Source organism: Thalia democratica, chromosome 6, assembly GCF_965202585.1.
Source record: "Thalia democratica chromosome 6, ktThaDemo2.hap1.1, whole genome shotgun sequence".
NCBI lineage: Eukaryota > Metazoa > Chordata > Thaliacea > Salpida > Salpidae > Thalia > Thalia democratica.
Window position 1 is genome coordinate 12363144 of NC_139170.1, and position 26266 is coordinate 12389409.

Sequence of the window (26266 nt, forward strand, 5' to 3'; positions counted from 1 at the left end):
GTTACTAGTAAATAGATATAGTAATAGATTTATTGTAAAACCTAAGATAAGGTTCCAGTGAAACTATTCATTGAAAGTGCTTTACAGTAATATTTGATCTAAAAGTTTTTAATCCTAAAAAGAGGTATGTTTGAACGTTTAGTAAAATTTAACTAAGTCTTTTAAAGAAACTCGGATTGAAAACTTAATGTGTAGCAGATATTTAAAAATAAGTTTTTATTAAAGCCCGTTTAGTTATGGTTCGTGATTAGAGTAATGCTAAAAGTTCAAACTCTCTAAGTTTTGGTATAAAAAAGTATAAGTTTAGTTAAAATTAAGACTATCAAAATTGTTTATCTTTAATATAAGAAGTAAACAAAACAAGCCCAAAATATAAGACAAAGTTAGGAGCTGAATATTTTTAATCCTTACAACCAAAAAATTTAAATGATAACTTCACCACACGACCATCAACAACAGCATCCGAGACAACCTACGACCGGTTTCGTCCTTATCGGGTCTCATCAGGCAGGCGTAGTCGTGCGAAAAGGCTGGTGAGATCTAATCAAGCGAGCTTAACAAATATTTTAAGCAAATAGTTTAAACTAATAATGTAAGTGTTAGAGCGCTTATGACTTAGCTTAAAACGGTTTTTATAAACTAATAAACAAAACAACATGTTTTGATTTTTTGAATTTTAATGTGCACAGTGTATAAAACAAAAATAACTAAGCAGTAACTACAGCATTCTAATCGACAAGGTATAAGCAGTGCAAGAATTACAGTGCAAGATTTCATGAAAATGTCTCGGAATAATGATTTTACTTATTGTTATTCTAAATATAAAACAAATAAAAAAGATTGTTTTCTCAGTTAACGACAGTGAATAACTTTTCGTAAAAACAGTTTCTTATTTTTTTGGGTTGAAAAAAGTACAAACACGATATTAAAAATATGTTTGAACAGCGATATATTTTGCTATAAAAAAGATTTAAAAAAAAAATTGTATATAATATCAACGCTACAATTAAACTAAATACATATTGATTACATAATGTGAAAGTTTTCAAAGTATTACTCCTCAACAATATTCTGCTGCTGTTTTCTTTCAAGCCGTTTTTTCATCCTTCTTTCTTTCAATATTCTTTCCTTCTCTGTCATGCTCAAGTGCCGTTGCGAAGTAAATTCTTCTCTGATCTCTTCTTTTTTGTGTTCTATTTTTATTTCAGTGCTTTCAGATGTACTCATCTAATGGAGTATTGACTTTTTACGTAAGTAAAAAAACATTAAGTATTTTATAACAACAGTTAGATTTTAAGTGCAACAACTAAAGTTCTTAACTTGAGTTCAAGGAAATAAATACAAATACTATATTTTGAAAAATAATGTTACAAAACACTTTTTAACTGTATTAGAGGTCTTTGGTTATGACCAAACTTTTTAATAAAAGTCTAAAATAAATTAAACAAGTCGTAAAAAATAGATTTAACAACACTGATATATGAATTCAATTTGGTAATAGTTGTACATGTTTAAATTTATTTTGAACCGACTAACTTTCATTTCACTCCTGACCAGTTTCTTTTGCAGTTCTTGAGCGTAGATGGCCATTTTGTCGTTATCGGAAATTCCATCTACGTTTTGAGTGGTTGCAGTTGCGAAACTCTTCAGATTTCTGTTGTATATATTAACAACTATTTACAAGTATATGAAAAATATTCAAGAACAAATCTTAAATTACAACAAGATAATATAGTTAATGATTTGTTATTTACTGTAATTTAATTGTAGATCCATCATACAAATTCAAAACTTCACAAGGCGTATTTACTACTTCTACTTGTGTCAGTCTTTTCTAAATTATTAAATAATTATTTTAAACCGTTTAAAAATTACTAACATCTTCAGTAGAAAATAAACAATAGCCAGGGTACAAAGCAAAACCGGAAAAATAAGTTTAAAAAAAGCTTATTTGATGTAAAAAATCGCCGTCTATAACGCTTTAATGTTTTCTGCCTATGAATTAGTCTGAGAACTTTAGATATTTACAACTCATTACTATTAGTCTAGTTTTGCTTGAAAAACTATCAATTTGCAGATACTGAAGAAATAAAAATGACAACAAACTTTCACTTTCTTTGAAAAAAAATATTACTTTAATGTTTACAGCTGTCTTACATTCGAAAATTAAAAATAAAAAGTTAAAATAGCTTAATGCAAGTTAACTCGTTTGTAAACGAATATAATTTATTTATAAAGTGTCTTTATTTAGTTAAATTAACCACTTTGTTTCTTTTAACTAAATTCAATAACTGACTTACATTGACTATTTACTTTTTTTCGTTTGATATTAAGTAAGTTTCAAAATCAATATTAAATCAAAAACACAAACAACCTCTTTCTTCTCTCCTCCCCCGTCAGCGTCTTCCCGCTCTTCAGCCGGCTCAACCGCTCGTGGATCATCGTCTTCTCCCTCTCCAGCCGCGTCTTCTGCCTCTCCATCATCTTGCCCTGCTCTTCCAAGCTCCTCTTCACCAGGTGGTGGGCTTCCGAAGACACGTTGGGCCTCGATCTCGCCTGCTCCTTCCGCTGCTTGATCTGTGTCGAGTAAATTTTGGGTTTAAAAAAGATTCATGAAATTTGTGATTTTTTTCAGATTTTTAAAAGCTTTAAAATAAATTATTTAAACACTAAGTCTTTTTAGGCATAGTTTGATTTATCACATTACTTAAACTGTTTACTACATTTTAATCTGAAAAGGCGATATAAATTCAAGTAAAACAAAGAAAACATGTCACATTAGCACGAGCGTGTATTCACACAGTTACAAAGTATAACTTGTTTTATTCAAAAAACCAGTCAAAACCTTCTCCTTCTGCTTAATCCTCTCCTGCTCCAGCGCCTTCATCTTCTGATCAGCCAGGTTCCTGATGCTCTCCACCACCTTGTTCCGCTCCGACTCGCTCACCTTGATGTCGATGATCGTCTTCTCCCTCTTCATCGGTTCGAACGGCGAGTGTTGTGATTTCGGGGGTTTCCCTTTGATTGTTGCCGTCTTCTTTTTAGTGATTTCCTGGAATTTTGTTGAACCCAATAATAGAAAAACTTTTCTAGACTAGAATTTTTAGTAGTTTTATAAAATCAACAGATCATTTCAGAACCTATATTTTTTTGCATAGCTGTTGTATGTTTTTTATACAACACGCAGTTTAAATTTGTTAGTTTTTTAAGTTTTAAATTACAAATAAAATATTGATTTTCTTTAGTTTTATTTTATATGAACATTAATAGGTTACCAAAAACTTAAAACTTTAGTACAATTTAAAAAACTAATTAAAGTAAGGATTAAATTTAAACAAAGACTTACTTTAACTTTTAAAACAAACGGCTTTTAGTAACCAATAATATTAATAGTAACATTTACTTTAACATATAAAAATATCATAAAATTAAGTTTAGTTCATAGTCAAATCTGATCAAGTATAAAAATACCATAAGCAACAAACTTTATTTTCCTTTCTTTTTTCTTTGCGAGACTGTAGAAGTTGATCAATCTGAAGTATAAAAATGAAATTTTATAAGTTTTATAACAAGTCAAAGTAAAAACGAAACAAGCAGAATTTTATGTACGAAATATTCAATTTATTTTTCATTTTATAGAAACAGTTTTACAGTATTGATATAACTTCAAATAAATGCACAGAAATAAACTTTTATCTGATATTCTTGTTTTGAATTAAATTTATTTCATATTTAGCAAACATTACGACAAACATAAATAAAAAAAAAACGAAATACTTCTCGAAAATAAGTACTCTAATAGAATTAAGAACTAAAGTAAACGATTCAAGTTTGATGTTGCTGTTTAAAGAATTGCTCACTTTAAAAATTTTACCTCAAATCGAACTCTAAAAAGATTTTTTCACGAATGTGCTAACATGCTTCAACCCGCAAATCAAATATTTTGATGTCAATAATTTATATTTATTGCAAACAAGCGAACCATGTGTTGCTGCTTGTTGTGCTGCAGTTTGTCGAACTGCTCCCTCTGGTGGACCCTGCGTTGGGCCAGCATCATCATGCCCGCGGCCTGGTGCACCTCGAACTCCGACGACATCTTCTCCTTCCTCCTCGCCTCGATCCTCCGGCCGATCCTCTTCCTCTGCTCACTCGATCCGCTCTCGAGCGCCTGTGGTGTACAGTTATTAAGTTTCAAATATTACTGTGCATATATGCTTGATCCTTATGTTTCAACATTTGCTCAGGTAAAAATATTTATTGGGATTAGTATTGAAGGAGATTTAAAAAAATAGTAATGAAGTACTCTCCACAGTCTCAACGTTAATATTTTTAAGCAAGAATATTGTTCGACTTTAAGAATCACAAATTGTTTTCGTTTTTGCAAACTGTCAAGTATCTATTTTCACAAGTAATAAAGTTTAAAAATGTTGCAGAACATATGTTTCTAAATTTAGTAATAAAATGTGTAATTATTTTTAACCTGCTTGTTAGCTTCGAATTGTTTATTTAGTGCTTCTAATGCTGCCTCGACATCAATACCCTTCGCTTCTGTGTGTAAAATCAAAGTAAGATTTATATATGTTTATAAATAAACCAACAACAATATCATTATTTAGGATCTAAATATTTTTCTCAAGAGTAGCTCGTCTTAATGCAAAATAAACAAACAAAAAAATTTATAATATTAAAAAAAAACAGTGCAGCTAATGTTTAGCAATAGAACAACAAATTACTTTTTTCTTGAAGATCAGCTCTTTCTTTTTCAATATTTTCATTCATAATTTCAACTTCATTGCTTATTTGCTCTTTTATCTCTTCCTCGTCATTTTCAACAATTTCATTGTTTTCAACTGAGAGAAGGTTAAAAAAACTTGACAAACAATGATAACTATAAAATAAAGAAAACTTAGCTGTAATCATGTAGTCATTATTAAACTATAACATAATTTTATTCAAAGGATAAAATCCATAAACTGCTTTTAAAATCTTGTATTAATAAAACTTTCTTTATCAGCAATTACTAAGTGTTGTTAAAGGACTTAGATTTAGCATTTTTAAGCTGTGAAATATTTATCTTAAAGTTAACTAGTTAGTTGAAAAAGATGGTTTCAAACCCTGTTGTTGTCCAGGCAAGGTGAGACCGAATATGACGTGAAAAATTAGGTCATTCCAACATTCTCTTCTCGATCGGAAGTGCTGCTCTCGTATCAGGTCTATGATGTCATCGGTCTGAAAAGCATGACGTTAGACAGTCAGTCAAATGTATTTAAAAAATATTAGTTAAGTTACAGTATTAATGCTTATGTATTATGACTTCAAATCTTGGTATTTGAGTTTTTATGGTAATTGGTAGAAATATTTCAATCATGAATAACATATACAGTAGTGCTACTTAAAAACAAATTAAACATCTAAAGTAAAACTTAAAGACAACTAGTGTTATAAAAATGTTATTTAACCTGATTTTCAATAGCCTCAATAGTAGCATTAACTTCTTGTTCTTGGGCCAGTTGTATTTGTGTCATCCATTCACAAACTATTTCCTCATCGCTCAGTTTACAAATTCTTCGTTGTTCTGATATATTTTAAATTATAAATTAATAAATATAAAATTTTCCACTTTATTAGCGACACAATTAATTAGATATTACTAGATAATTCTATATTTTTAAAGGTTTATATTTTATTTATGGCCAAGGTATTATTATATAATTATTTTAAAGGAGGCTACGGGCTAACATTAAGGCTAAAAAGGGGTCCAACATATTTTTTACAAAAGTTAACGTTGACTCTTACATGAAATGTAATTATAAACTCATAGGAACCTGTTGAGCACACCGACTTTGATAGCTTGTATCTCAAAAGATAATTCGAATTTAGTTAAGCAGTTAAAAGTTTCTGATAGCTAAAGTAAAACTCTACAAAATAAGACCAACTTGTAAAAACCAAGGTGGATTCCCCTATGGCCTTAACTTCCTGTTGCTATTTTTGGTGCACTATTTTCAGCTTTAACAATCTTTCATTACATAATACTGCACTTACTTAAAATAAGGAACTATATTGTTCTGTAATTGTGCATTTTTTTATTTCTCACTGCGTCTACGGAATACTTACTTATACAGTTGGTATTACAAATGAACTGAAGTGTATTGTTTATAAATTAAAATTTTCAGCAAGAAGCACTATAACTAGTTCTATCAAACTAAATGTATAAGACTATATATAAGTTACATGGCGATAAGTACTTGAGAATATGGATAACAAGTAAGGATGTCATCCAATTCAAAGGGTTTTAAACAAAGTTTACAAGTTTTACAAAAACTTTATGTTTTTCAACAAAAACAAAGTTTCGATTAGTTGTTTGTTGATTTTAAAAATACCTTTAAATACAATACTCTTTGTGAAATTCATGGTAATACTCAGTAAAAATTATAAAATCTATATCTTAAATTTGTAAAAATGACAGCGTAAGCGATTCTATAGAAAATGTTAGTCGTTGCCTTATATGTAGGTGTTGTTTTTTTTTACACTTTAGTAAATATAATAGCAAGATTTAAATAAACTAATGGTACAATAATTAAGGAACAAGAGTTATTCAAAAATATAAAAAATGTCTAAGCTCAGTGTTTTAAGTAAATTAAAAGTTAAAACCATGAAGTTAGTTACAGCAACTAGTTTTACAAAAAAAAACTTTAAGATTTGGCTCCAGTTATCATAAATCACTTTTAAACCAAAAGAAAAAAAAAACAAGTGATACTTAATAACATTTACTTAAAATATTAGAAATTTAAATAAAATTAGTTTCTTATACTAGAAAAACTCCTAATAAGTTTAAACAAAACTTTACCATGTAGATTGCTTAGATTTAGACCATATATTTAAATGTAAGCATTACAGTTCAAAAAAGAAAAATAATTAATAGACTAAAAAAAATATTTCTATTGTAAGACTTTAAAATTAAATACTATAAGCACGCACTAAAATAAATACTTTAACTATAAATAAATAAAAAACTTTAATGTAAATCAAACCTTCCATTTTCAGTAGGATAGCATCTGATAGCTTCCTGTTCTGACTGACAATCATGTCTCCAAGCATTTTTTTGCTGATCGTGCTAATTTCGTTGTTACCCATTTTGTCCTTCATAGCAATCACAAATCTGCTTTCCCGCCATTTTTTACGCTCTCCCGCGAACTTGTCTAGCTTTTTGGAAATTTCCTGGAATATAACATCTGGTATTTTATCAAATTCGATAACTTATGATGATTCTATATAATTAAATAAAACTAACCTAGTCATAATAACTTTTAAAAATCTAACTTAAGATAACTGAGCCACATCGGCTTATGATAAAATGTTGTTTAAAATAATTTTAAGCTCTTAAAAAAATAAAAGTAAAGTAATACGCTCAAAAATAATGTTCGATTTATTTAAGCACTTTTCTTCTGAGAATTTAACAAAATTAACGTACTTCATCACTTGATTTAATTGGTTTTTTAGCATTTTCTTCCGCATATTGGGTCAAAATCATCAACAACTTTCTTTCTTCCTCATGTTTCAAGTCAATCTCCCTCATTAATTTGTCTATAGAACTACCTGTAAGTAAAGTTCTTTACAAACATTTTGTATAATCTACTACTAAAAAAGAAGTAACACTGCTTTGCAATAAAACATTTGATTTAGATAGATAAGATTAATAGATAAGATTGGTTAATGATTAAGATTTAAGATGGTTGAAAAATATTATTAAAAAGATATTCTAACTTTAAGTTTAAATTATCTAAATTAGTTTTTTATGCAAACCAACTTCATCCAATAAAATGCTTCTCAATATTCTAGAACATATATTTTTGTGCAATATCTTAAACAGTGATATCAACACCTTTTTATTATTTTAGAAGTGATAAGATGGTTTTGTAGCTTTAAAATTCTAAAAATACTGCAAAAGTAAAACAAAAAACATTTAAAAATTGTTTTCGCTATTACTTAACTATTTTCACCATCTTAAATTTCTATTTGTTTTGTTAAGTATAAACACGCATGTCATATGAATTTAGAAATAATTTTTTTTCTTAGCCTGAGTTTTAGAACTCAAAATTTTTCTGATAGAGTGGTATCCACAAGTACATTTTATTCATGCTTTTAATCATAAAACTTAGACAATAGTAAACAAAATTTAAAGATCACTATTATAAAATGTACAAAATTAACCTTCAAAAGACGCTTTGTACATCTTTTCAATTCTAATTACTTGAGCGTTGATATCCATTAGTTGTTTGATTGCTTTCTTTTTATTTTGTGTTTCCTTTCTGACAGTCAACCTTTCTTTCGCCAGTTTATATTGAGCCTTGCGAGTTTGTTCCAAACTGTTTAAAATAAACTATAAGCTTCAAAAAAGGATATCATAGTAACTTGGTTTGGTCATATAATGGTATTTCTTTACGTTCTTTTGTTTAAACTCTACGACTAGTTAAAATATTTATTCAGTTCAAACACTTCGAATAAAAAAAACTACAATATCGTAGTAAAAAAACCCATATTGAAAATAAAATTAAGCTAACTATCACAAAAAACTAAACAATATTTTTTTATAAGTGTTTAATCCTAATATATTTGGATGTACTAGTCGGACACAATAAAGTATTTTGTTTTTTGATTTTCACGTTATTCTACAAAAAAACTGACGTCAACTCATTGTGTTTACTGAAGCGGAACAGCATAGCAACCTCGCTCCTACTCCTCCTCTTCGCCATAGCAACCATCATTTGTCTCCTCCTCTCCTCTTGAAGGTGCTGCCACTGGTGGGCGCTAACTTCCTCCAACTTTTTCAACTCCTCCTCATAGTTTGTATCCAACATCAACAAAATGTTCTGTATAAAGTTTTTTTTCAATTTTTTTATAAGTTCTTAATTGCAAAAAAAAACTTAAATAAACTATTTAAATATCTTAAAGTTTAAAGTTTTTGTCTAGATGCCTAGAAAATTTTAAGTAACCTTTTTTTTGTTTAATAAAAAATATATAACTAAAGAAAACAAAACAACATTGGAGTTTTAATTTTTGAAACTCATTTGATTAAGTATAGTTCTGAGAAAGTTTAATTTTAAACAAAGTTTGTGTAGTTTGTGAGGAGTATTTAAATCTTAGTCTTGCTTAACTTTTATAACTTGTAGCAGAGTATTTCAAAAATCATTACATTCTAAAGAAAAACACATTTTGTTTAAAAATTATAGTTTATAAAATTTGAATTTTACAAAGAATCTCTGTAAAGAATCTCTATATATGTTTAGAAGGTCAAGGTTTATAAGGTAAGAAATTAGGTGAGGGGTCGTAGATATAAGGCTTCTAAATGGTTTTACGTTAAGAGAGGTTAGTGTTCAGGTGACAAACGATAATATTTGAATGGAATTAGGGTTTTAATATTAGGGGAACTGTGCAAAATATTGAGTTAAAGTTTTAAAACAGAGTTTTAGGGCAAGGAATCAAAGCTTAAACTTAGAGTGTATAGATGTTGATGTTTAATTACTTAAAGTATTTTATAGATAGAATCCACTGATAATTTACAAGTTAATAGTTATAAGTAGTTTATAGTTATTATGTCCAACTTAGATAATATAAATGGCAAGTTGCCTGCAGCGGGTCCTGAACATAAGCCTGTTAGAATGTCACCCCGTCTGCAGGAAAAGTATGAACAAAAAGGTCAGGTTGACTATCTGCCCACAGAAAGTCAACCTGACCTAACTGAGGCTTTGGATGTTGGACCACCAACATCCATAGCCCACATGGTTTTGAATTTAAGAAGTTTGGTTTAAAAACTAGAGTTACTAGCAAAAACAGGTTATGTTTAATTGTCTAGTTTTTTTAATTATCATAACCAGATAAAAATTCATATAGCATATAACCTTTTTTTTAGCAAATACCTTATTAAATAAAAAAGGGGATTTGTGTGTGACTTCATTCTACAAAAACCATCTTATAAAAATACATATACATATGTACTTTAAATATATTCTTAAGTCAGTTACTCGTAAAATAAAAGAAGGCAAATATAAATAAAAATTTCGACTTAAAACTAACTAAAAGACAAACTACTCGCAAACCTGTTTTCTATTTTTTTCATTCTCTTCTTCAATTTCAACAGTTTCTGCTAACTTTTCTTCACTTACCACAACACCTCTTCGTTCATTTTCTTCTTTCAATTGCTGCATTCTTTCTATTCTACTTTTAATGCTTCTTCTCTGAGTAACTTTTGTTTCTCCTAGCATCTTTGCAAGTTCTATGAGAATGCATACACAAATAAAACACGTTTGTAAATTTTAAAGAAATTAGTATTAATGTACTAGAAAATAAATAAATAATGTTATTTAAACTTATTTTTAAAATGAACTAAAAAAAACCTTTAACGTATGCACTTCAGTATTATTTCAGATAAATAATATTTCTTTTCAAAACTAGATTCCGACGTTCAAAAGCAAAGTATATGATAACAGGTAACACTTTTTTTATTATTGTAAGTTTAAAACTGTAACTAGGCTTTATTTAAAAAAAAATAAATAAGTGTACTTTATTTTATCATTTTAAGATTCTTAGAACAGATAACTTGTTTTTTTTTTAAACTTATTTTAAACTTTTTAGTAAGTTATTTTCGAAACAAACCAGTCTCGTTAATTTGGAGAAATTCAAACATTTTATGAATTTCATCATATCTACCCTGAAGGCGCAAATTAATTTCCTTCTTTTTTATCTGAACTATTCGATTTTGCCTTTCTTTTTCAGATAACCGCAGCCATTCATTTTCACCTAGTTTTTTCATTAAAGCCTGCAGAAATATATTAGGTTATGTCGATAGTGTACTAAAACTAACTTTGTATTTCTAAACTCTGGACATGTTGTCTTCTAGGTACGAATAGTTTAATTATTTTATAAAGTATTAGTTTTTAAAAATTAAAAATACTTAACTTTAATAGGAAAAAATATAAAACTGAAAACTTTTTAGAAAAAAAAAGTAAATTTTTATAAAAACATACAATTAAACAAGTTTCAACCGAAAAAATATATATGTTAACAAAGTATTACGAAAATTTTAAAACGCTAAATTTAACTCACTATTTATGTAAACATGCACAAAAATAACCATTAAAATCAAATAACAACAATTATAAATCTAAAAACTTAGGGAAATGTACAAAAAACAAACATCTGCAATTAGTTTGTCTTTTATTACATCATAATTTTTTTGCAGAGTCTTAACAACTTGGTCTTCCAAGCCCGTATTATCTTGTTGTCCAAGCAACGCGCTCGATATGTTGTCATAGCAGCCAATTTTGTCGACTGATTGACGAAGTTTGTCGTTTATTTTTACGAGCTCTTCTCGTGTCTAGAAAGAAAAACAAATAAATCGTAAAATTTATGACGTAATAATGAACAGCAAGCATTACGTTATGTGAAAGCTAGTTTTAAAATACAAAACACGATCAAATAAAATAAAAACAAATTACTTTATTTTGTTTTTTTAGCTTTTATAGCATTTTTTTTTTCTTTATTTACATATTTTAAAAACGTACTGTGACTATTTTTTTAAAAACAAGTGGTAAATAAGAATAATTATCATTTGACATTTACAACTAGATGAAGTTTTAAAAACTAACAACACTATTTGAATAAAAAATTTTGTAGATAATTCAAAATACTAAATAAATATCATAGCACTTGAAAAGGGCATTCAGAAAAACTCGCAACAAACAGCTCACTTTTTCGCCGAGGAAAGTAATAATTTGTTCATATTGAAGTTGTTGTTTGCTTTGTAAAGTGGTAAGCAATTGTTCCTTGGCTTCCTCTTCATTTGTTCCCAGTTGCGATATTATCGACTCCATTTGTAAGCACATTGCTTCCTAAAAGTATTTGAAAACTAAAATCACAAAATAAAATTAGTAAAAATATTAATAAAATTATGTTAAATACATATATTTTATTCTATCAAGACTGCATTATGCAAACTCAGTTTCGGTCAAAGACCTCGTCAGTGCTTATATAAAAATCTTATTCAAATAGAATCTGATTTATTAGGTACGATAAATAAGAATTTAGTTGTATTTCTCCTAACTTAAAAATTTTTGTTACCAAAATATATCTTAAATTTATTAACTTTTATAAGAATGTTGTTATAACACCTTTTGATGATATAGGCAAGTATTTTAGTTTCTAAACAAAATACATTTCAAAATAGAAACTTTTGAAAATATTACAAGTATATAATAAAATATTAAGTTATAATATTAATTAACGTAATTTAAGTTAAAACTATTTGTTAATATTTTTAGTTTTCTTCAACTATATACTAAATATTTCTTAACACTGTCACCAACTTAGTATAAAAAAAAACAATTTAATATATACTAAAACATTTATTTTTCTATATAGTTTTACCTTTTAGTTTTTCACCAAATGAAAACAAAATTTGTTTTAAATTTGACGAAACCAAACTTATATCTATTTTATAAATTCTTTATTTTACTACAACAAAACTTATACATACAAAAAAAAACTCATGCTATACTTTTTTTAAACAGTGTTTAGTATTATTAAACTCATAACTAGCCTTGTACACACTACATATGTCGTCATCAGCTTCTAATTGAGTGAATAATTGCCGAAGTTCACGGACTCTATTTGATTTTTCTTCATTTGATTTATTTTTAGAACTAACTCTCTGCTCACTGTCTTCTGTACATTCTAATGATATCTAAAAAGTTTTTTTTCAACCTTGTGAAATGTTATATTAAAAGAATTCTAAATGTGTAGAAAATTTAAGCTGATGTTCTACAATAGTATTTTGATTTCAACATTAATATTTAAATAACGATGTTCATTAAAACACAAGGATACAACAACTACTTACTATGTTTTGAGTTCAGTCGTCAAAAATTACATAATAAAAATAAAAAAACAAAAAAACTGATAAATTAAAGCAAAGTCTCTAGTTTTTAGTTTTTTTAACAATGTAAATTAAAATACACATAACTAATAATCGACATTTTATCAAATCTTTAACGGGTATTAATTGTTGATATCTTATAAATTTGTATCATATAAAAACAATAGAAATTTATATATAATTACAAGTGTAATAATACGAATTGACAACATGTCATAAACATTAGAGTGAAAAAAATATTCCGACTGATATTAGTTGCTTTATTAATGATAAACGACTTTAAAATAGTAACTAAAATCAAATTCAATAACTACTTTTAAAAACAGTTCAATTTCTTTTTCATTTTTGTACTCTAGACTTGTCATTATTGTTTCATTTAAAGATTGAAAGTCACATTTCATAATATCAGTACTTTTCCTAGCTTCAAATTCTTTTAGTATTTCCTAAAAATAATTTTATTTTTCAATTTAAGAAAGCTAATTGTAGATAACTTTCAGTAATTATAGCTGAAGCTGATGGAAAGTATAAGTTAGCTTAATTATTATGTAAAAGTTAAGTTTAAAAGTAAGGAATTTCTAACAACTTCAATCCAAATCAGTGTCATTTGAAAGTATAGTTTTGTATATAGTTTTGCTAAGAACACATTCATTATTTCGATACAAAAAATTATATATTTAAGTCAAACAAAAACAACTTCAACGTTTAAGTATATTACAACAATTTATAGTTAAATAAGTTGACGTTTTTATAAACAAGAAATATACTTACTATTTAGAACATAGAGTTTTGCATTAATAAAGTTTTCATTTTATATTAAAAAATATAAACTACCTCTGAAAAATGAACTTTCTTTTCTTTATAATTTCTTAACCTTTGACGAGCAATTTCGAATTGTCTTATTCGTTCAGATTCAATGCTAAAAAATATATAATCCAAAGGTAATCAACAAACACTTTATACACACTATTCAACTGAACTAACTATAAAACAATAATCAAATGTATCAAACTATAATAACTTGTTTTTAAAGTTGTACAGTATTGTACAGTAAGCTTGTGAGAATTATAAATAAAGCTATTTTTTAAATGTATGTATGTGTTATACTAGGAATAAGTTTCATAATGTGCAAATTATTGTTATTAGTGAATATTTCTACGAACTTGTTTTGTTAGGATCTTTATTGACAAACTACTAGCAAGTAATATTTTAAACATTTAAAACACAAATAACAACCTTGCATTATATTCGCCATATCGCTTAAACAATCGGTGAGTTGTTATTTTCATATTGTTCTTTTTCATAGATCTGTGCAGAAATTTCATTCTGGTCAATTCAGCTTGTCTCATTTGTTCGCTTGATATTCTGCCAAGTTTAGAAAGTTTGATAATAAATTATAACGTGTTTTTGCTAATTTAATTTGATAGCTTGTTAAAGTATCTCATGAAAATTTTGAAGTATGCAAAGATTAAAGAAGTTAATAAGTTTTAAATCATTTTCAATTTATACTTAAAGTTTTTTTTATTTTATACTTTAAGTTTTTTTTTTGATTATTTGTGAATGTTTCCGTACTCTATTGAGTAAAACATAATTTAAACAGTACTTAAGCTCCTACAAAAGCTGTTCTAAGTTTCACTGCTTTTAATTTTAAAATATCATTTATATTGTCACTTAAATGTATATAAATAAAATTAAAAATAACTTGAACAGAAGTAATAACTGATTGAATGAAGAAGATAGTTGTAGTACTTTGATAAACAAAAAAGTACTTTGATTTTGGGATCAAGTTTGGTACAAAAAGGTCAAAAATTATATATGATATGGTTTGATATTACTTATTTTTTGATTAAAAGTGTTCTTAAAAATAATTAGTCAAATTGCTTTAAATTTGATTGGTTTGTAGCAACGGCGCATACTTCACTGCTTTCTTAATTATATTAGCAGATATTGTGAAAAAATATTTCCTATTATTTAAATACGAATCTTTCCAATGAACGTTGCTTTTGGAAGAATGGTGACTTCCAAAATCACCAGTTAGTTAGTTTTTAAACTGAGTAATACTGAATTGATTTTACGTGTTTATATTTCTTTATAGTGCTTTGTATTGTGTAGTAAATTGTAAAACCTTTTGAACAGTACTTAGGTTAATATCGCAAAGCGAGCCTACTAAAAATGCATTAGCAACGTTAGCTTCATATAATAATACTTAGTTTATATAAGGAATCAATAGGTCTCCTACCACTATAGACTATTACTATTTATAAATAAGCAAAAAAAAAAAGATTTGCTGATTCACAACGATGTTAGATAAAAAAATTATTCCTTAAACAGATCTAGCTAGCTTGGTTTTACTTCACATTTTAGTTATTTCCAAGTAGCAAAAAAATACATAAAGTAATAAGTAAAGGTTACTCTTTGTAAATAGTCAAGTGATATTTCTGTATTAAAAACAAACCTACAAACTTTACAAATCATTAATAAGTTTTAATGGCAAAACTTGTGTATCGATTATTTTATTGTAAAAACTTTAACTTGTTTTAATATTAAGTAAACTCGATATAACTGATAAAACATAACTAATGAATGTAAGTTTGAAAACAGCTAAGTTTTGTTCAAAGGGGTCTTCAGAACCAAAATTGGTTTTTATTTAGTTTTTGTCGCATATTATTTAATTACTAAATTAACAGATTACTTTCCATCACTTTTACATGTTTTTTAGATAATTTTACTAAATGATTTGCCGAGCTCTTAGAGCAAAAATTAATCTTCTGAATAAATTTTTGAGAAAATAAAAATATATTTTATCTCCTTTTATGAAGTAGAGATCTCTAATGGTTTTCTACAAATCAAACCTGTAGTATATATGTTATAATATTAGTCTATTTTATTCTAAAATTTGGGCTACTAAAACAATTATGACGTTTATTGTAACTAAAACATGTCATGCTTTTTTTTTAAGAACTTGATATTTTAATTTTTATTGAGATGGATTTCAATTCAGCTGAAGAACTTTGTTTTCCACAGACCAACAGACTTGAAGAAATAATAAAAAGCAAAAACAATGAAATAAAAAACCTCGAAAAGATAATATCTAAACTTCATAAAGACGTTGATGAAAAAGTAAAGATTAATTTGGAAGCAGAATCAAAACTTTTAGCTAGCTTAGAAGAAAATAGAGAATTAAAATACGAAATAAATGAGGAAAAAGCAAAGTCATTAAAACTCAACGATGAAATTGAAACACTTAAGACTAGCTTGGAAAAAGAAAAGTCAAAATATTCAAAAATTGAAAAAGCGAACAATGATATAAAAGTTGAACTAAAAAAAGAAAAGTTAAAAAGTTCAAACTTAGAAAAAAATGTTGTCGATAAAAGCAGAATGATTTCAGAAGCGGATTTAAAAATGTCAGCTAGTCAGGAACAAAACGTAAAACTAAAAGAAGAACTAAACAAAGAAAAAGCTAAATTAATAGAAATTGAAAAGGATAATAAAAACTTAAAATCTGGTTTAGATAGAGAAAAACAAAACTTTTTTGATATAGATAAAGAAAATAAAGCTATTGAGAATAAATTAAAAGAGAACGAAAAATTGTTTGTAAAAATAAAGACGGAGAAAAATGATTTGACAAATAAACAAATTGATGCTGAAAATAAACTAAAAGCTACTCTAAGTGACATTAAAAAATGTAAAGAAGACAAAACAAAACTTGAAAAATACCCTGATTTCATTTTTGATCAAAGAAAAAAGTCTTTAGAAGAAAAACATAATGATGAGCTAAAATACTACAAGGATTATAATCAAGTTCTACTTGATAACATAGAAAAGCTTAACGTAAAACTAAATCATCTTGAACATTTGGATCAAGAAAAGAGAAAGAGTTCAAACAAAAGTATAAAACGTCTAGGAAGTATTTTTCGAAAAAAAAGTAAATAAATATGAAACCAGACTTATTTATATGGTTTAAGTTTAAAATAATCGAAATAGTTCTTGATATTATTTGTTTTATGTGCGTTTAAAATTTTTAACTTTTTAACAAAAGTAAAGTTATCAAAACAATTTCTTATTTGTATTTACAAAAATTAACAAACGTTTTATTACAAGAATTCTCAATTTAAACTTTTGGCACTTTATTGTTACCACCACGTCTACTTAAAAACTTATTTACAACTAAATGAAGCTTATTCGGACCAAAATTAAAAAAGATAAACTTTTTACGGTTTTTTCAGACTTATTGAAAATTTATAATTCAGTTTGCAATTTTAAGTTGTTTTACCAAGTAGAAAAAGAACAACTTTTTGCTGTAAATCAAAACATCTACCTGCCCTCAAATTAAGTTAGTTTTTAATCATTAAACTTTAAGATTTTTTTTACACTTATCTAAAAACTTTCTTGTTTTTTAATATAACAATTTTGTTAGTTTTTTAAAACATTTAAACAAAACCAGTAAAACTGTCGACTTAAAAAATACATCGTTCAATTTTCTAAGCATACTGTTAATATTTATTTTAAACTTTTTTTATTAATCGAATGTAAACACCTATACAAATTTTCACGATTCACTAACAACTCTTACACGAATTGCTTTGTTAAAAATTTTACATTTTAAATTTGTAGTATGCATTGAGAATGTGATGCAAAAAAAAACTAAACTTTCCAATCATTCTTATACCTAATTCATAAAAGCAGTGCAGGTACATACGTGCCATAAAGAAGAAAGTTGTTAGATAAATACAAAAACATATAAATCATAAAACTTAAATGTTTAAAAACATGTTCAATTTTAGTACAACTTATAAAAACTAAACTGAGATTTCTTGTCGATAAATAATTCACTATAAAATTAAACTAAACTATATTAAAACTTTTTTTATTAATATTAGTAGAATATTTTCAATTTTAAGCTTGTTATGACGTAGATATAAATTAGGCTGAAAAAACAGCTATCTAATTCAAATTTTAACTCTGTATACTTAAATTTTTACTAAATAGCAAAATAGTTAATGGACTTCGATGCAACTGAAGAAGCAATATTTCCAAGCATCAACAGACTTCAGACAATAATAAATAGCAAAGATGCTGAATTAAAAAAACTGGAAAAGCAAAACTTGCAAATCAAAAAAGATGCTGCTCAGAAAGACAAGACTATTTTAGGATTGGAATTGAAAATTTCAAATATTTTAAAAGAAAAACAGAAAATGGGCACAGATGAAAATAGAAAAAAAATCTTTGGTTTCAAAGAAGAAAATGACAAACTAAAAGTTGAAATAAATGAAAAAAGTTTAAAACTATTAGAATTACAAAAGGAAAACAAAAATTTAAAGACTAATTTAGAAGATTGTAACTCAGAAAATTTTGAACTGAAGAAACAAAACGAAGATATAAAAACTGGACTAAAGGATGAAAAACTTAAAGTGACGGTTTTTCAAACTAAAGCCATTGAAAAGGACATAATAATTTTAAACTTGGAATCACAGCTTTCTCTTTATTTGGAAGAAATCAAAAATCTAAAAGATGAATTGCATAAAGATAAAAAAACACGAGTAAACGCTGTTAAAGAAAACAAGCAACTAAAAATTGAGTTGAACGGAGAAATTACAAAAGGAAAAAAACTTTTAGAGGATTATGAACAATTAGCAATTAACTTGGAAAAAGAAAAAAGTAATCGCTTGAACTCAGAGAATATAATAAAGGAAAAAGATAACTTTATAGTCGAGATAGAGGCTGATAAAAGCAAAATAAATGATAGGAAAAATTACGTTGAAAAAAAACTCGAAAATTCTCTAAGCAAAATAAAAACTTGCCAAGAAGAAAAAATAAAACTTGAATTAAAGATGAGTTCTATTGAACAATTTCCAAAAAAAGTTAAATTTTCAGAAGAAAAAATTAACGAAGATCTGGAATACTATAAAAACTACAATAAAATTTTACTTGAAAATATTGAAAACCTGAACATTAAATTAAAACACTTCGAGTTTCTAGAAGAAGAAAAAAGCAAAACATCGAAGAAAAAGAAAAATCCTTTTGGAACTTTTTTTCGCAGAAAAAGTAAACGAAATTAAAACAAGTTTTATTTTTTATAAAACTGTTACCTGTACTAAACACATATCACTTATGTATCATTTGTGACTTTTTTCAGAATTCTTTACATATTTTATGTTTCCTCGTCGTTTTAAATAGAGAAGGGTTTGCTCAAAACAAACATACTTTAGAAAAGTATATAGCCTTAGTGATGCATCATTAAAGACTAGTATCTAAGTTTGTTTAATAATTTATAAAGTCTTAATTCATAGTATGTATTGCATGGTTGCCACTGATCTAGCAAAGAAAAATTTCCTGACTTTTTCCTGACTTTTTACCAAAATTTTCCTGACTTTTCTAAATCAAACTCTTAAATTAAACTTATTCTAAAATACATAATCTAACACTTGAAACTATATAAAGCTTTCAACCTAATTTTAAAACAGGTTAATAGCAACAGTTTTTTGCTGAATTCTATCATCAAACTTCCAGTACATCACTTAAACCATCTGTGTATGATTGATGCTTGTAATAAACAGCTCTTAAGCAAAATGCTTGTATTATTACATTATAAACACAGCTTGTTCAAAAAAAGACACAATTTTTTAGCATTTCCTAGCATAAATGTATCTAAATAAACAAAACGACATATAAAGAACTTTTACAATTAAAATTTTAAATCAATAAGGTACTTTCACAACTCAAACCTTAAAACAATAACGAACTTTTACAGTTAAAACATTAAAATAATAAAGAACTTAATCAAATACTGTTTTTTTAAATGTATGTACTAAAATTTATTTTCTCCGTTTTTTTATTAACTCTTCAACCTCTTCATCTAATGAAAATATGGTTTCTATCATCTGAACTGCATTCCGCTTCATTTTCTTGGCAGTTAAAATCATTTGCCTCATTTTATTTAAATCGCTCTCATCTGCTGCCCCTACACTTTTTGAAGAGAATCTTTTCTCTAAATCAAGCCACAACTTGTAGGCTTCATTTTTTTTCTTTTGGCACTCATTTATTTTTACTTTCATTTATAAAATATTTCCTCTTATCATTTAGTATAAAATTTGTAACAAATAAATATACTCTTATTTACTTTAAAACTTAAGTTACTGTACAAAAATTACAAATAATAAGTAAACTTAATCTAGGCATATACCTACTTATAACTTATTTTATAAATTTAAACAATTTTAAAAAAATTATCAAGAGGTAAAGTATACACATTAACTTATTACATAAAATACTAAACTAACAACTTAGTTATAAAGAACTCAACTATTTACTTAAACAAAAAACACTTTGATTCTAAAATTATGCTAGATAAACTTTTGTGTATATATCACAGTTTCACTATGGAAGTGTCCTTGCTACAGATCATCAATACTAAAAAGCTTACAAAATCTGCTTGTTCGAGTAGGGTACTTGTTCAATATGTTAATAAAAATTTTTGCAGTTTTGTAAAGGATATTTTACTAATTTATACCAGATGAAGGCATTGGAAATACAATTAAATATATTTGTAAATTGCTAGGAAAATTTTGGAATTTTTTTCTGACTTTAAAGGACTTTTAATTAATTTTTACCATTTGAAGGCTTTGGAAAACAAGGAATTTTGTAAATTTAAACTGACAAAATCTGACTTTTTTTTTGATTTTATCAAATTTCCTGACTTTTTCTGACTTTTTTTCAAAACCCCCCATTTTTTCCTGACTTTCCTGATTTCCTGACTTTTCCTGACCGAGTGGCAACCCTGGTTACTTGAAAGTTTGAAATCGAAATGAAAAATATTTTTATTATACTTACTTTTTATTTGATTCTTGCAAGAGTTTGTACAACCTAGATCTCTCTAAATCGAAATTTTTATTGAACTCTTTGAAAATATTTATTTTCTTTATTTTTTGTAAAAACTCCTCTTTTTTAGATTCTTCCCAACTCTCTATCTCTTTTTCACCTAAACCTAAAATAAAAAAACTATAATTATTTTCAATTAACAGTAGATTTCCTTATTCAATAAGCTAAAATATTATTATGCTTTGTAATTAAAGATTGCTTTAACAAAATAACCAGGTGATTTTTTTTTGAAGCAATAAAGAAGATAATAAAACGTATACAATAAACTATAACAAATTAATATAAACCATCTTTAAAATTTCGTATAATCAACGGTATCAAGATTTCTAAAAATAAACTATTATATTAATAATTCGGTAAAAGTCTAATTAACCATACATTTACAACATCAAATGCATTTATTCACATTGTTAAGTATATTTAAATCATTCAATTTTTTTATCAATTAAATTTGCACGTATTTTGCATAACCATGAAAATTATTTTCAATATTAAACAATCAAAAGTACTTAGAAAGTAATAAATTTAAAACATTTTTTTCAATCAAATTTAGCATTTTGTAATTAGAACCATAGCGAAGCTTAAACTATTTAAATAGAAGACCTTTTTTGACAACTTAAAAATAAAAACAGAGTATTTCAATTCTTCTCATTACCTCTTTCAACCATTTCTTCTCTTTCTTTTCTCAACTCCTCCTCAAAAACCGTCTTTTCTTCTTGCCACTCCGAAGAGAAATCCTCCGCGATCTGCATCCGGGTTTCTTCGTCCTCCGTCAGATAACGGAGTATTTTCTCCTCATCTTCCTCCTCCTCCAACATCTCGCATATTGTTCCCAGCATCCGGGACTTTTTCACTCGTTTCTCCTCAACAGTCAACTGATGAAACTGTTTTTAATATACTTTATATTTATGCTAATTTATTTGGAATTTGATAAGTTTGATTACCATTTTTACTAAGAATTGTCAAGTCGATTTTTGTTATAAATGCTTACAAAAACATATACTAATAAAAATTTGTTCTAAACAGTAATCCAAGTATTATAAAACAGACAAGTAAAAAGTGTATAAATTCAAAAACTCGCTGACATTTTTTGTCGTGAGAACCCTGTCGACGAGAGAGGAGACAAACAACTTTTTCTTTTCGCTCAAAAGATCGTCGACTTCGTCTTGGAATGAGGCGAGCGGCTGCTTGAGACACGGAACAATGTTCACTGATATTTTGTGCTTGTACACTTCCGCTAACATCTTCATCTTTTCATGCAATGTTTCTGTGTTCTGTTTAATTTTAAATTTTAGTTGTTTTTAACTTTAGACTAAGTAAGTTTATTATTTTGTTAAAAAAAACGTGTTCAAATATTAAACTTATTTTAACCTTTTTTCTTATAAAAAAATAAAGCATGTAGGTTACATATTTTACAAAACTACTTTGTATTTTGTTTCTTTTCATAAAACTTTAGTTATGTGATTTTTCCATATTAAAATGAATATATTTATAGCTATAAAACAACTACCATTTCTGAAATACTTTTCAAAAACTTTGACAAAATATTCTCCTGGAAAATTTGGAAATCAGCAAGCAAAACCTCATCTACTTCGTCTTTTTTGACTTTTTTACAAACAAAATTGTACAACTTTCTTAATTTTATTAAACTTCTCAAAGTATCAACAACATCATCTGGATTAACTGCAAATGAGCTACATTAACTAAAAAATTAATTTGTACAGCATGATAAGCAATAGTGGAATATGTACTTGTATAAGTAAGTAAATAGTAAAACAGTTATTATTTAAAATTTCTCTGTTTAATCTTTATTCAAAATAATTGTGTATAAGTTTTATGTAGAAAAAAATTAAAATAAAACAAGAAATAAATCTATTAAATTTTGTTGATATTTCTTAGGCTTTTTTATTTTTTTCTTATTTACAGAAATTGTTTAAAAGAAAATTAACTTGACTGCTTGAAAAGAAAACTTAGACTTTTTATATACAGAAAGAATTATGCATTTTAAACTATATACTAACTTAAATATTTTACTATTTAATTAAGGTCAGCATGAAGAACGCAATTTCAATTAATTACAAAAAAAATATTTAACAGTTTTACTAAAGTTCGTGAAATCAGAAACAACTTATGACGAAACCTACCTTCATTAGCAGGTAGTAACTGTATTTGTTCTTGAAAGTTATTACTTAAACCATCATAAGTATTCATGTTAAAATCGTCTTCAGAAATGCTAGTTTCTTGTAGTTGAACCACAAACCAATCAGTTTCAAATTTGTGGATCTTGTACAGTAGGTTACTTATGTGGTCCTAAATTCATAACAAAGTAATTAAAATTATATATATAAGAAATACAATATCTTTTTATGAAGACACTTGCAAAAAAAAATTATATCTTTACTAAAATTAAAAATAAAAGTGAAATTATTCGTTCATAATAAAAACTTAAACGACCATAGTTAAGTTTTACAAAGTAAGTACGATGTTAAGTAAAATAATAAATGATTAAAATCTTAAAAAAATGCTTTGAAAAAAACCTCCAACTCCGATCTGGATGTGAACTCCAAAGACTCGTTTTCTTCCGCAATAGTAGTAAGATTTCTCCTGGAAATCCGTGTTTTTAATTTTTCCCTGGCAATTAATAATTGCTTATACCGTTCAGTTTTGCGCCTGAATAATTTTTTTACAAAATTATAGTAAACAAAAAGACATAGTTTTGTATTGGATACTTTACAAACTAGCTATAAATAACTTACCTTAAAAATTTAGTAAAACGACAATTTTTTATTTTTTCAAAAAGGTATCAATTAAAAACATAAGATTTTTGTTGTTTTTAAATTTTTTGTTCTATTTTAAGTTAAAAATCTATGGATGCCGATTTAATAAACTAAAACGTAAAATTTTTAAACTTACAAAATTTAAAAAAAAGAAATGAAAAAAATCGTAAATAAAATAAAAAAACAAAAAATTAAGTGAAAAATTTTTAATTATTTGAAAAATTAAAGTTCTTAACAAAATAGTAAAAAATTATTAACAGCACAAATTTTATTACAAACTTTTCTTGTAGGGTAGATTGGGAATTCATCATATCGCTTATAAGCGCTGCTACATGGTACTTTTCATCGTTCCTCGATTTTATTTCTATTTGCTTTATTCTCGTGAGAGCAGCTTGTCTCTCCTTTTCATTGTCAAGTCTACATGATTTACTTTTTATAGTTTTCCAAAACTAATCCAACATTTCTTGAAATTTATAACAAAGCTGTTGTTGTTGATATGCATTTTAATTTGAGAAGTTATGTTTTATTTTGCGACCTCATTGAAATAAAAAAAAAATAAAACTATTTTTTCACGTAAGAAGTTTGCTTACTTATCGTATTACTGAACAACATTTTTCGTTTTCAATCAAAGTTATTCAAAAACTGTTTACAAAAAAATTGTAAATTATAACAAATTATTTACACAAAAAAACAGGATCGTTTAAAGTTATTAAGGTTCTTATCTTACTAACACTTCTCCTTTACTCTTCAACATTTTCAAAATATTTTCTTTTTCTTCTTCATAATTAATCTCCAAAACATCCAATACGTCAAATTCTTCTTCACTTGCTTCCTCTTCTGCGATTCCACTTAACTTTCTTCTTTCTGTAAAAATAATTAGTAACTCTTTATATAAAACAGCGAGTTTTTATTTTACTTACTTATATATTTGTTTTAGGTCAATAACAACTTAATTAAAAATTATATATCTTATATTCAACTGAAAGATCTTAAACAGAATTAACTAAAAAAAATAATTTTAAGTTATAAAACTTTTAATATTATAAAAAACATTTTGGCTAGCCTTCTGTAATAAAAAAATCTTAAAATTTTGAGCAAACATTTTAATTTTTAAGTATGTTTATAGAGTTTTAAATATCAATTTATTTCAATAACAAATAATAAAATTTACCTACAAAATATCTTTAAATAAAAACTTCTGTTTGTTCACTCGAACGTTATCACAAAGCTATCAAAAATAGTCTGAATTTAAAATGTTGCAAACAAACTAATCAATACTTACTAGCCAGTTTGTTGTAAAGCTTTTCCTTGAACAAGTTTCTATTTATTCCCATCAGCTTCTTCACTTTTTCATCATTTGCAAAACCTTCACCGAGTAGTTTCCGAAGCTCAGCCCATTTTCCTGAAAGATTATTCTTTTGATGTTTGGTTTGTTCTCGGTTTAATATTTACTATCATGTTAGTAAATACAAACTCATTTTTTTCATGTGTTTCAAGTAGGTATTTAAAACTTAAACAACTTTCAACTTTTCGAACAAACTGACAACAGCTTACTTTGTAATTGAAACTACTTTTATCAACTATTGTCTGAATAAACAAGAAAAACAACTTGTAACTAAATGTACCTTCGGCGCGGAGCTGTTTTTCTTCTCGCCGCAGCTGAACGAGCCTGTTTTGCCGCTCCTGCTCACTGAGCAGCGTCCAGCTGTTTTCCCCATGCTGCCTCATCAGCGCTTCCAACAACAACCTGTCCCTCATCGAATCGTACTGTTTGTCTAGCGTCTGTTTTAGCGAATTGTAAACGTTCAAAACAGTACTTCAGATTAGTCTAGTTAAAAAAATCAGGGTTTGCCAAAGTGAGCAATACCCGCCCCTCAGTGAGGTTTTGGCTATCAGGGGGAAATAAATAGTAAGGAAGCGAAAAGATTAATGGATAATTAACTAGCAAAAGTGCAATGAATAATAAAAGAGCCGATTATTAGTTTAGGAAAGCCTGAATTAAATTTTTATTATAAAAATTTATGCAATTTATTTAAAATAAGGCCATAGGTCCATCTATATTTTCAAGTAATCTTATTTTGTAAAATTTTATGTTAGCTATTAAAAAATTTAAACATTTTAACAAAACTCAAAACATTTTTTGAGATATAGTGGATTAATGTTTGTAATTTTAAGCTTCTTATGGAAGGCGCAAACTAAACAGGTGAAAAATACTACCACACTAAATATATATATTCTCCTTTATTTTCAAGTATCTTTTTTCAATTTCACATTCAGTCATTTACTGATATTTAGGTATTTCTTTATCGTACAGTAAACAGTAGTATTACAGAAGTAAACTTTATCATTCAAAAATACTTTACAGTTTGAAAGTACGAGGTCTTTAGATCAAAAAGTTTAAAAGTAAATATATTTTTATTGATATTTTTTATTTTTGCAAATAAGAATATACACGATCAACACTTTTGAATCGAAAATATTTTACAAAACCAATTTATCTTAATGGTAAATTAGAACTTTTAGACTATTTAAAAGTTGACTTATAGTTCACACTTTTAGGTTTAATTAAGAACCAATGTGTATTTTGTAAAAACGATCCCTATGTAATAAATTTAAAAAAATTATAATTCTACTCTCAGCTAGAATTTAAAAAGTGTGTATGAATAACATGCAATTAATTTAA

The 26266-nt window shown here is 26.6% G+C and overlaps 1 protein-coding gene across 1 annotated transcript; it reads right to left on the reverse strand.

Moving 5' to 3' along the window:
- Window positions 1-905: 905 nt before the first annotated feature.
- On the reverse strand, window positions 906-24337 carry LOC145838737 (uncharacterized). The gene is made up of 30 exons (XM_082946360.1): window positions 24315-24337; window positions 23863-24000; window positions 23344-23476; window positions 22951-23116; window positions 22317-22402; window positions 21892-22080; window positions 21462-21690; window positions 20759-20912; window positions 14165-14293; window positions 13763-13847; window positions 13246-13374; window positions 12596-12739; window positions 11748-11888; window positions 11195-11374; window positions 10654-10816; window positions 10098-10273; window positions 8686-8870; window positions 8212-8366; window positions 7472-7596; window positions 7032-7218; window positions 5460-5575; window positions 5115-5229; window positions 4734-4850; window positions 4481-4548; window positions 3983-4168; window positions 3486-3533; window positions 2846-3052; window positions 2375-2577; window positions 1537-1654; window positions 906-1227 (listed from the first exon to the last, which is right to left on the reverse strand). Exons 1-30 carry the CDS (start codon window positions 24335-24337, stop codon window positions 1054-1056), a joined length of 4269 nt encoding a protein of 1422 aa, XP_082802486.1. The 3' UTR covers window positions 906-1053.
- Window positions 24338-26266: the final 1929 nt, after the last annotated feature.